General features: G+C 37.5%; 1 protein-coding gene across 2 annotated transcripts in view; it reads left to right on the top strand.

Annotated features, from left to right (window-relative positions):
- Window positions 1-13136, top strand: part of ST6GALNAC3 (ST6 N-acetylgalactosaminide alpha-2,6-sialyltransferase 3) — a 334862-nt gene that overhangs the window by 89894 nt on the left and 231832 nt on the right. For both annotated transcript variants that reach the window (XM_051625220.1, XM_051625219.1), the window contains exon 2: window positions 3331-3525. In XM_051625220.1, the coding sequence (XP_051481180.1) occupies window positions 3331-3525 (195 nt within the window). The remainder of the gene's footprint in view (window positions 1-3330; window positions 3526-13136) is intronic.

The following is a 13136-nucleotide window of genomic DNA, read 5'->3' as shown; positions in this document are numbered from 1 at the left end:
AGGCAGGCAGTTATAATAGAAACAATAAACCTGAGAAACAACATAATTCTAGAGTAAAAGTTTAGGAGTAGCTTCTCTTGATTTCTTTGTGATTTTAGGGAAGTCAATTTCAGCCTCAGTTTATGCATCTATGAAATGGGTTTTTACTGTTAATCTCACTAGGATGGGGATTTATTACTGCTTGTAAAGTGATTTGATAGTCTCTGCCATATAATACATTCTAAGTGGCAGGGTGTTGCTGTTGGGCTAGAAAGTAGAATAAAGATACTACACACATCAGTAAAATTTACAAGTTATGAAGTTATCTTCTTATGCTGAAAATACTTCCTTTCTTTCTCCCTGCTAAAACACCATATACCTCACAAAAAATGTATGTGTCAGCTTATTCTAAAAGGCATTATTGACCTATGAAAATGGTCTTGTCATCACTTCTTAACAGATTATGAAAGAATAATTTCTGTGTTGAGTTGACCCTGTCTGAATGCCAGGTGCCCACCAAAGCTTCTCTTTGACTCCCCTCCACAGCTGGACAGAGGAGAGAAAATACAACAAAAGGCTGGTGGGTTGAGATAAGGACAGAAAGATCTCTCACCACTTACCATCATGGGCAAAACAGACTTCACTTGGGGAAAATTATTTTATTACCAATCAGATGAGAGAAGGGTAATGAGAAATAAGCCCAGACCTGAGAAGTACCTTCTCCCAAACCCTCCCTTCTTCCCATGTCCAAATAACTTTACTCCTTATTTCTCTATGTCCTCCCCCACAGGGGGACAGGAGCTGTGGTCAGTTCATCACCTGCTGCTTCTGCTGGTCTCACACTTTTACCCTGCTCCAGTGTGGGGGTCTCTCCCACAAGAGTCAGTCCTCCACTAAGTTCTCCAGTGTGGGTAATTTCCATGGGATGCAGTGCTTCAGGGACAGACTGTTCCAGCATGGGTCTGCTACACGGTCACAAGTCCTGCCAGCCAATCTGCTCTAGTGTGGGCTGCTTTCTCCACAAGTACTGCCAGGAGCCTGCTCCAGCATGGGTTTCCCATGAGGTCACAGCCTCCTTTGGACACAAACCAGCCCTGGCATGGAGGTCCTTCATGAGCTGCAGATGGTTATCTGCTGCACCATTAACCTTCATGGATTGCAAGTGTCAACCTGCCTCACCGTGGTCTTGACCACCGGCTACAGTGGAATCTTTGGTCTGGTGCCTGGAGCACATCTTGACCCTCTGTCTTCACTGGTCGTGGTGTCTGCAGAGTCATTTCTCTCACATATTCTCATTTCTCTCTCTGGATGCTGCTGCAGTTGTGCAGCAACTCTTTCCCCCTCTTCTTAAAAGTGTTATCTTAGAGGTGCTACCACTGTTATTGATGGGCTCATCCTTGAGCAACAGCAGGTCTGTCTTGGAGCCATCTGGCACCGGCTCTGTTGGCCATGGGGGAGGCTTCTGGCAGCTTCTCACAGAAGTCTCCTTGTAGTCCCCCACTACCAAAACCTTGCAACTCAAACTCAAACTTGTTCAGACTGAATGAGTATGTACTTAGATGGAGCATCATTAAAAAACAGTGAACTTGATAGCTCTTCTGCTATAGGATCCTGTATTCATAAGTGTGGTGATTCTCTTCTTGGAACTGTCATCTAGACTAGTCATTTACTGTAGTGAGAAAAATGAAGTATTACAAAGGCTAATATACCACGTAAGTCGTCCAGCTAAGAAACTGTTTAAAGTACATCTTGTTGTTTACTCCTCTTTGAATATCTATTAAAATATTTGTAACAGAATATACATTTTTAGTCAAATATCAGTAGAATTAAAAAAACTTCTACATTAAATTATATAAGAATATAAAATTTGATTGAGATTTATACAGGGGCTGTTTTCACACCAGAGAAATATTAAGAGACTATTTTCATGAGTGAGAAGTGGAAATTAAGGAATAAGTTTTGTTTCTGTGAAGACTTAGTAATTAATGTTGGTTTAGCTCTCCCAAATGGTAGAATGTGTAAGTATTTAAAATGTTGATGCAAACAAATTCTGAACAAATTGAAGTCTGATATTCGACCCTATATATAGCTTCATATTTCTCTGTCATATCCTAATGTGATGGAAAATTCCTGGAGCCTTCAAAGCTAAATTTTGAGTTTCATCAGAGGAAAGGTAATATTTATCTCCAAAAAGGGAGATTTTATAAGAATTACTTACTGACAAATAACACCTGTGTGTTGTTTTGGTGGTTCTTTTTGAGTGGGCAAAGAAGAGAGGAACTTAAGGGGAAACATGATTTTCAGAGGTGTCCTTTAGAATACTCTTGGCCACTGAGCAGTCTGCCTTACCTGATTCTTATGAAGGCTATGATAAGTAGCTGCTTGGTTTTTTAAAAAATATTTTTAGTTATATTTATAGAGGCACTGAAATTCCAATTTGCAGTAGTCAGGGAAAATTTTAAAATAACCTCTATGATAGAGTATCATACCTGGAATCTTTACACAGGCCAACTATCATATTTTGTCCTTAAGTATTTCACTGCAGCATTTTAAAAATAGCTAAAAATGAGAGCGAAATAGTATTTCTTACAAGTTGTTTTTTTTTTCTCCTGCAGACTGGGGAGTTACCTAGGAAAAAAGTAGATATCTTACTGAGGTTACAGTAACCAGTCCAACCAACTGGATATGCTAGAGGTGGGAAGCAAAGGCTAATTAATACAGGCTTCAGATCTGTTACATTATTAACAATGGAGGTTATCTTCTCTGAGATAATAATGGCTCACTTTGCAAGTTAGTGAATCTGGAATAAGGCAGAATGTTGTGCTGGCTTCACTGACCATTTATGCAAAAAGATTTAAGATTAGAATATGAGTCCTGTGGCAATGGAATTATTTAAAGTTAATACACAATAAACAATCTGTAGAGATCATCTTCACAATAACCTTTGTATGTTGTGGCTGCAGGTGGTATTTTCACTTTGTGTATTTGTCATGTGCTCAGAACACTGATGATTTTGAATGGAGATTGTGGTGTGAATGTTTGCGTAAAAACCTTCATTCCAAATAGAAATAAAATTTGAAACTGATAGATGTTTTTTGAAACTTTTTTTATTTTTTAGCAAAATGGATTAATTTCCAATCAGTTGAAAAATAAACTTTGAGAACCTCTGAAATGCAAGCTTATTGAAACAAAATGATCTGGTCACCCTTCTCCTTGCACTCCTGCAGCAAGGCAACTACTATAAAAATAATTTCACGTAAAGCTTTCTGAAGTCCTGTTCCCACACCCTACAACAGAGAGAAAAATTCTTAATTTTAATAATTTATTTTCTTTTTCTTTTTTTTGTTACAGAGAAAGTCTGCTGTTGCTGTGAGTTTCATTGCAGCATTCCTCTGTCTGATCATTGTTCGTCTCACAAATGAAGTAACTTTCCCTTTGATCCTGAACTGCTTTGGACAAACCAGTGCTAAATGGATACCATTTTCTAATGGCCAAAGGCAGCCTCTGAGAACTCATTACGGATACATAAATGTGAAAACACAAGAGGTAAGACCTGGTGTCAAGAGCACAACAAAGTGGATTTCTCTTTATCTGATCCCACATAACTATTTTTCTACTAACCTGCCCACTCAAAAACTAAAGCAAATTTTTCTGAGCAAAATGTCTTTTAAAGTGTGCTACCACTTAAAGGATCATTGCATTTTTAAATTTCTGTCATGCGTGCAGTGGAGAGAGGAGTGAGCTGGCCTCAGAATCGTGCTTGGCTGCTGTGAAAGGGGTGTTTATACAAGCAATAGAAATTTTCAGATTTCAAACCTTCGGTCCTTTTAGCATAAACTGAAAATTTCTTATGTGTGTTTATAATGAAGTCCTAAAAAATGTTTAACTTTGCCTTGGATATCCAAGGAAGAAGTATTTTATTTGTGTTTGTATGTGCATGGGAAAAGAAAAGGGAATGCATTGAAAAATGAACATACACGATTTTAGTGAAGTTACTGAGCTAGAGGTTTATTGAATTTTTCTGAGACTATTACATTAACGCTTAGTAGTTATTTGAAAGCCAGGTATGTAGTTCCAGTCTGTATTTTGAAATCCTTTGGTCTATATCCGCTTTGCAAAATACTCAGTGTGATAAAAATACTTTTGTGATAAAATTATATTTTACAGGGACTCCGGATTGAAATTTCATTGGTGAAATATCTAATTATGTTGTTGGGTTTTGGTAGTAGTGGTGCTTTTTCCCTAGACTCTTCCTTCCCCTTTCTACTATTTATAACAGATGTTAACTTGCAAAATAATCTAACTTAAAAAATAAACTCTTTCTAGAACTTGTTTCTGATCAGTTATAGCACCATGAGGGATGAGCATTGCTATCAAACTTCCACTTACTCTACTTAGTTTTCTTTATAAAATCAAAATTAATATATTCTTCAGCTTCTATAACATTAGATTGTCTGTGTAAGATGCAGCATTGAGTCTATTGGAGGTCAAAGTACATTATCTACAGAGCAAAAAAAGGACAAGCACCCAGAAGGAAATCTGCTTGAGTCAGGGCATGAATCCTAGTTCCAGTTAAATGAATAGGAGCTGCTGTTGAGTTCAAAAGGGCTGAGGCTCCATCCAGAGTATCTTAAATACAAAAGGACCAGGAACCCACTAAAAATGAGAGGGTAGTGTGTTCTGCACGTCCCTGGGTTATTGCCACAGCAGCAGGCATGGAATCTGAATGAGGTAGAGCTGCCACAGTCACTTGATCACTATCAGTCTGAACTGATAACTGGAGAGGAGAGGAGCATGTTAATCCATTTTTATTCACCATTGCCTTCATCAGAGGTTAGATGTAGCTTTTAAGAACCTTAATTAATTCTTAAATTTGATAACATGCTTGGAAGTTCTTACAGTAAATGGAAATGAATGTCCTGAAAGTTGGTGACCAGTATCGGTGAGTAAGACATTTGTCTCAATTTAGCTTAGGTCATGAAGGACTCCTTAAACTTAGTAATTTTAATTGTTTTCCCCCTTGTGTTCAAAGATTACATTAATATTTGCTAATTAAAATGATAACAAACGTCTTGCTAATTGTGAAAGCACTATCTTTTGACTTAATTATTCCCTGCGTGAGAAAATTTTATTGTGCTGCTCCTGTGAAAAGCTTTTACAGAGCTCATGTTCCTCACTCACACTCAGAGCTTTCTCAGACTGCAATTTTTATAACACAGATTGCTTTGTAAAATATGCATTTGGCATTAAGATGGCCAGCAATTCTCAATTGTTCATGGACATTAAAACCACAGGTCTCTCATTTTCTTAGTATCAAATACACTGCATTTCTGCTGATTTAATAGAATTCATATATTACTTTCTAGTTTTTTTATGCTGCTGTGGTATGTAAGATAGACACACTATCTAGTCTGTGAGTGCAGCTAATGTCCTAAACAAATGTTTCTGGAAAATGGGACATATGCTATCTCATCAATGGGCAAGAACCAAAAGATGAGGAAACTGGTACCATCATGAATTACCAGAAGAGTATGCTATGGAAGACAAGATAGGAGAAAAGGCTTTTAAAGGCATGAATTTGGGCATTATCTTTTCTGTTTTGTTGAGAGAATCTACACACACCTGTTGAATGTGTTGAGTGTTTGGTGTATCCTTTGAAGCCTGTTACCCCACTGTGTCCTACATGTCTTTTGCCATCCAACAGCACTGTCTTCTGTTTCTCAGCCACTTTCAACATCCTTCACCTTCCTTTCTTCACTGTTGCTCTGTGTTCTCCTTTAGCTGTTCCTTTCAGGCTCCACTCTGAGGCTTGGCTGCATGCGATGTACCAGGGCTCTCCAATCCCAACTTCTCAGTGTACTTAAATAGTACATATACAAGGTCAAAGAAACAGAGCAGTTAGAGGAATTTACCACCAACCCAGTCAGTTATCTGATGAGACAGGGGAGCCAGAAAATCTAGATGAATTACTGCTCTACTTTTCCTCTCTCTTCCTCATACACTTTCTGAGAAAAAGGGAAAAAGAAACAAAACCCCAAGATTTTAATCTACAGGAAAAAAAGTTGAAGTTAGGAAGAGCTGATTTCTTTTGGGGTAAGCCTGAGTGGGATGAGACTTGAAAATCCTATGAGATGATGGAAAATCAATTACTTGGTGGTTAAGGCTTAAGAAATCAATATGTATTAAAGATGATCAGGAAATATGGTGGTATAAATATCTGTGTTTATCTCAAGCTCAAAACAGTGCTATGGATATTATTAGGTATGATCAAAACAATGCAGTAAAGATATTTCAAGGGTATTGTGTATTTGACTCAGCAGTATAATAGTATGGAATTTTTATTATAATATTCTGGAAAAAATATAAGATTACTATAACTAGATTGTATGTGAATATGTAACATAAAATGCAAAGAGACACATAACTTAATCTCTAATTAAGGCTGTACATAATATAGGCTTGTTGCTCCAGTTCACTTGATTTTCAGCTATAGCAACAGCTTTGGAAAAACTGACTTTATGTACAGTAAACATACTATATTTGACATATAAATAGATGTGAAGTGTTGTACTATACTGGCCCAGTATGTCTAGACACATTTAGCTTGACTTTCAAGATATTTCTGAAATAGATGATTCTTCACCTGGAAAATTTGCATGCAGTGCCTGTCCTCCCTCTCTTGAAGGGAAGAGGATCCATCAGTAGCCCTCCATTCCCTCTTTTCCCTTTTCAATATCCTCATCTGAGGGCAGTCCCAAAGATTTGTGAGAGACTATGGCTGGCTGTTTGCAATATTGCTCTGTTGCTCAAAATGTGTTTGACCTTTCAGTGAGAAGGAGGTGTATGTGCAACATGACCTTTCTGTCCCTTATTCTGCCCCTCTGCTTTGTACCTATGGATGTTTGGCGATAGGTTCTATCTCTAAGAAAGGTTACACCTACCATGTGCTAGTTATTTTTATCCCTTTCCTGGTATTTTTTTTCATATAAAATATTACTTTGATACAAAACAGTGGTTACCTAATTGAAAAAATAATGACATTTGAGTAAACTTCACACCTCACCCCAAGCTGATATAATGACTCTTCTTGTGTATCAAAAATAGGCCAGAAGATAAAAAGAAGCAGGTATAGAAAAATCTAACCTTACTTGTTCTTTCATACCACTCCTACTCTACAAAGAGTTCTGGCAAAATTAATGAACATCATGTATTTAAATTGCAGCATTATGACATCAATTTAAAACCCATTAGCAGTTTGAAACTTTATGCTAGGCAAGTCTAATAGTATTCTTGGATATTTGATTGTGCTTCTTGAAAGGTGAATATTGAATTGATTTTTACTCTCCCATCAGTATTAAAATAATATAGCATTTTCTTACATACGTAAATCTGAAATATAGCTGCAATAACACTTGAAACATAATTATAACAAGTATATTCAAGTACTATACAAAGATTAAAACTGTTCTTGGAAAAGGGTAAGTTCTGAAATGACCTAAAATCCCTACATTAAACTGCATCTGTGAGAGCAAATGGCTAAATCTAAAATGAGTTCTGAGGTAGAGAAGAGCCTTTATCTCATGAACATTGAAGAAGCTCACAGTAGAGTGATGAGCACTAAATAAAAGGAAGATCAATTGTAGCAGTTCAGATTTTTTTTAAAAAAAATCCAATTGTAACTGGAAAAAGAGGCAATACTGTGTTTATATTGAAGAAATAAACTTGGCTCACATTATCACAGATTATTTTGTCCCATAACCTGAACAAAGCCATATACAAGAATTAATTGCTTGCCACATGTATGTGTGAACATACAACTGAAGTAGACTTCCTGATTTTTTCTTTTTGCTAGAAGTTCTGTGGTAGAACTCAACTGAAATGACTGGAGGTTTTCACATATTAAATATCCCAGAAATGAATAAAAATAGGAGAAGGCTACAGACAATATATCTATTTGTGTAGTCCTTTTTATTTATTTTTATTTTTTAAAACAGGATTAATTGCATTAAAAAGCAACAGCACCTGAATTATAGAGGAAACCTAACACAACATGCAGAAATACAGTCTGTGAAATGTGCTGTTTGAATGTGAGATAAGGCAAAGTTGATTTCAACAATAGCAATAGTGTAGTTGTCAAACATCTTAGGAATAATCATAGGAAGAACCTGTAGGAACCTTGAGAGACCATGTTCTTATAAAACTTGAATAACTAAAGTGAAAAAATGCATGAACAAATAAAATAATATGATGGATGTTCTAGTACTAGTATCTTTCCAGATATGGGAGTAAGAAAAAACAACAACAACAATACTGAAATTTTTCTGTGAAATACTAAAAATCAGTAAGGTTAATGATCAACATGGGAAGGTTTATGTTTTGCCTTCATTAGTGATGGATGCAGAATTACATCTACTAAGAACATAATCTTGGAAAGTAGCTCTGGGCTTCATGTTAAATCAGAAGGTACCAGACTTTGGGCTTGTATGGTGTACGCAGCTGACTTCAGAGGTGTTTCATCCTCTTGCTGGAAAGAGCTGAGTCCTAGAAAGACTAAAAACCTACATCAAGAAAAACTTACTGTGACCAAAAATTGCTTTAGTGTTTAATTTCTGACACATTCATGACTTCCATCCTGTCTTTTCATTTGGGATCTTAGTCATTGTTACAGTGTAAGAATTCATAGGATATTTCGTTAAGAAAAGGTCATCTGTTTCATAGTAATTTATAATTTATATTCCTTCTAAGACAAAATTTTGTATCACTTGTTCAGTTACATCATTTCAGCCTTAGTCATCATGGAAATAAAACATGCCATACATTCTTCTGGGTATTTTTCTGCTTCTGCTATGTAGGTGCTGCTGATACCCTTGAAGTTACTGGATGGCCAATTTGTATGGCCAAATGGGATATAATTGACTTTGACCTGAATCTTTGCACTTTCTTATACACAGAGAAACTGAGGAGGAAATTTCACTTTGAATATGCAGGTTTGTGTAGGTTTCATGATTAGTACTTCTAAAAGAGGATGAATGCATCATTTTAGCTATCCATTTCTAGTATTCTGAGATGGGCAAAAACTCCTCACAAATAACAGTTTAACTTGTTAACATTTTGGGAACAACTTTTCTTGGAAATGTTACAGAAGAATTGGCTATGTAACATTTTAAATTACAATCATATTGCTTGTTACACTTGTGAGAGAGGTTTGTATGGTAGGTTGCTGGTTTCTTTCCCTCCATCCTTTCTGTCTTTGTTAACTATACCAGAGCTCCCATTCCTGGCTCTGGGAGCCATAGGCACACACTTGAAAATAAAATTCCTGCTGAAGACTAACCATCAAATGAGCAACTCCAGGAGTACATCTTATATTACAGAAATAGACCTAACTAAACAATCAGCAGTCCCCACTGTCCTCTTCCACTTTCCAGCCCCCTTTTTGCCTGGGAGAGAACCATAAGAATAAGCTGCCAGCTCCACATGAAACTACTCAGGCTGTTATGAACCTACAGGAAAGAAAGGAGCACAGATTATGTGTGTCCTCAGTACAGTAAATCCTGCCTGCTCAGCCTTTTTCCTTCTGTATATATGGAATTAGCTTAGGTTTTTTAAAGCTGCCACAACTCTAATGGTGTCTCATGAGGAAAAAGTCAAGTGCCAGGATAAATATATCGAGTATTCTATATGAAGGAATTAAATCTGCTCTGCACAGAGCCTGAAAGTGATGAGTCAAGCAGTGCTGCCTGTGTGGCAGCTCTGCTTTTTTTTTTTTTTTTTTTTTTTTTTTTTTTTTTTTTTTAAATAAAATAAGGAACTTGAGAAGAGATTACTATCAGACGATGAGCTGTGCCATCAGAAGTCAATCCCTAAAGAATCTGGGCTGGTAGGAATAAATGTCTGCGCTGCACAATCATGGGCTGGATTGATCTGTTGAACGGAGCTTACCTGTTATCCAGGAAAAGGTGATGGTGTCATAGATTTTACATGCACATTGCTTATATGTAGTTTCCAGAGATCTCTCCTACCTTCTTGAGGAATTTTTTTTACTGCTAGTGGAGGAAAGATTTATATTAGATAATGCTAGACTCCCTACATGAAAGGGCTAGTTGTGTTTTCCATGTGAGACATGTGAACAAGGCCTCTCCAAATGAGAGACATGACACTGAGAAAATTGACTTGAGACCATTTGGAAAACAAACAAATCTAAGTTTAGCAGCTAGCCAACTTGATAGACAAATTCCTGTCAGTAAAGTTCTGTTTTAGTTAAATGACATGGATCAGACAAAGTGAATGAAGTGTTCCTTCGACTGGTAAGGAAAAGAGCAGAGAGATTCGGTGTAACAGCTTCTCAAATCAGAACAAACCACTGGTGAGAATAGGAAAGGTGGGCTAGCTGTGAGGATTGTGGTCAAGGGGAAGAAGGAGGACCTTGCTGTAACCTGAACATGGTCTTACTTTATATGAGAACTGAATTCTGTTACCATTATGTGATTTCAGCTTTTGTCAGTAATAGCTGCTAAAAGAAGGATAAGCTGGTTTGCATTAATAGCATATGAGGTGTCTTCTTGCTGTTTCATTTCATCAGCTGGGGGAGCAGTGCCTTATCATTTACTCACTGAATATTGTCCCACTACTGATGCTCAAAAATTAAGATGCTTCCGTTGTAAGAAGTTCAGTGCCACTCTTCTGAGTTTCCACCTGGAGTCTGTTTCTCATAGAGATCTGAGGTATCCTTAGCAGCGAAGTGTTGCTAGGTTTTGGTGCCATGATAACTGCTAAGGTACACTTTGTACTGGTGTATAAAATACACCACAGAGTAAAAAGAGCCAGTGAAAATAGAATTTTGCTCGTATAATTGCTTCTACACAAGGGGTTTCTGCTGGCTCTGGCAATCGGTGATTTTAGCTCTTTGAGCTCTGGCCCAGCATAGCTGTTCTGGCAGAGACGTGCAGCACTGAGCTGACCCCAGGCTATGAATGCTTCCCTGCAGGGAGCAGCATGCCAGCCACACACAGCCACACACACAACATGCACGGGTGTGCACGTAAACACAGCCACTAGAACTTGCTCAAGAGGCAGGCTCCTAACACTGACAATCATGCCAATTATTGGCTACTTTTAAAGTCACAGCCATCTTCCTTGAAAGCCTTTGCTTTCCAAGTTTGCTCCCATGGCCATCTGTCATAGCCTGCATTTGGCAGCTTCAGGTTCTGCTGCAAGGCTCTGTGGATTGAATGCATAGTTTTGTTCTTTTTATCGTTCTCTGAGTTGCTGGAAAGTTTCTACCATATGAGCCTTTTCTCTTAGGCTTTTTGTTAGATTAAAATATGAAACTTAAATGCATTTTTGAGCTGTTAATTTGTGCTATCTTCTCTCAGACTGGGCTGGAACAGGTGGGCTGGTTCAACTGCTGCACAGAGAGAAATGAGCTCAGAGACTCTCTTAGAGCAAATGCAGATTGCACCAGCAATAATTGTTTTCTTGGGGATAGCCTCTCTTGTCTGGCTGAGTTCATTATCCATACTACCAAATATGTGTTATTTGGTCTGTAAGAGGGCAATATGACTGTTATGTCAAAAAATTCATGCTTTTACTGCTATTGCTATACTAGCAGTGTGTGCATTTTAGAGCTCTACTTGATAAAGCTACAGTATCTGAAACCAAGAGCTGCATTTTCAGTGGGTGTAGCTGTAAATTTTGTCTACTCATCTTAACTGCCTCTAAACCAATAAGAGTTATCGCCACCAATGTTGAAAAGTTCATGGTGAATTGTGTCCATGGATCTCCACCCTAAAATGAAAACCAATTCAGTTCGGGGGGGGGGGGGGGAGAAAATGAAGTTCTCTGTTATTTGCAGTCTTTCTTTCCTCCATCTTTATTTTTCCTTCTCCCCATTTAATTCATTTTTCATATTCAGCTAGTCAGAGTACAGTAATCTGTCCTTTCCTATCACTCAGAAAAGTGGTAGGCATGCCCATTAGATTAATAAATATAGTGTTAAATGAAATTCCCTAAATGAGAGCAAAGAAATTACTAGGTGTCACCCAGTTAAAAAAAAAATCAGTAAAAAAAAAAATCAGTAAAAGGAAAATTGTCTTCATCCTGGCTCAAACCAGGACATTAGGGTAATTTTAGGATTGTCCACTTAATAACAACAATTCATCCTCCATTATTAGCCTGAACACCAGGGGTGCACAGGACTGCCTTTACTTTCTTCATACCAGTCAAGTTCTTTTTTTCTCAAGTAACAGCATCATTTTTCGAAGTACATGTTCTTGGATTTGCCTTCAAGAGTCTATTGTAGGTAGGACCCAGAGTTTTGGATCTGAAATTGATGGAAATGCCACAGGTCTTGGATCAATATTTCTCCAGGGGGCAGAACCAGTTCTCTCCAGTTAGAGATCACCAAGAATACTTAAAGAACTTGTATTAATATTACACCAGCCAAAGTGCATGTTGGTTTGGGTTGATTTTTCTGGTTCTAGTTCAGTGATGCTACCACCCTCCCTCCCGTATGCCTTTTTGAGTACTGGTGCCTGGGATTCATGCTTGTAAAGAGAAAATACAATTTCTGGTGTGCATTGAGTTGAAAAAGTATTTTTCTAAGCTTTTAACCAGATGCCTTAGGATTCCTATGAAGTGCCTGAGTGCATGCACAGGAGTCACCCCAAAGTATTTCCAGGGCAGTCCACAGAAAGCTTAGATCAGCACTGGAAAATATACTACACTAGAAATTAAACACCAAAGTGAAGGAAAATATTTGGCCTTTGTGAAGGTAAAAACAATAACCCTGTATTTTATGACATAGAGTATCTTGTGGAATTGATCAATGACTAACAATTTTGTTCTCAGATTTTTTTTGTGTGTAATTAATTTTATTGACTTGTGCACCCCTGGGGCTGGGGTTAATCATGGAGGAAGATTTTTTGTTATTTATGGTATCTCATGTAATTTGTAACGTCTAGACTATTTCCAGTCAGCTTTTCCTTTTTTAGATCCATGTTGTCCAAAGCTGCTGATTTCTTTCTTCATCCTCTGTCCTCTTCAATTTGTCTTGCTCTTCACTGCCCCAGATTTCTTTCACTAGATCATCAGATTACCTCTTCTCCAAAAATACACTATCATTCAGGACAGCATCAAAGGCATAGCTTGGAGATTTA

This window comes from Apus apus, chromosome 7 (assembly GCF_020740795.1).
Source record: "Apus apus isolate bApuApu2 chromosome 7, bApuApu2.pri.cur, whole genome shotgun sequence".
NCBI lineage: Eukaryota > Metazoa > Chordata > Aves > Apodiformes > Apodidae > Apus > Apus apus.
This window is presented reverse-complemented; position numbering and strand designations above follow the sequence as displayed.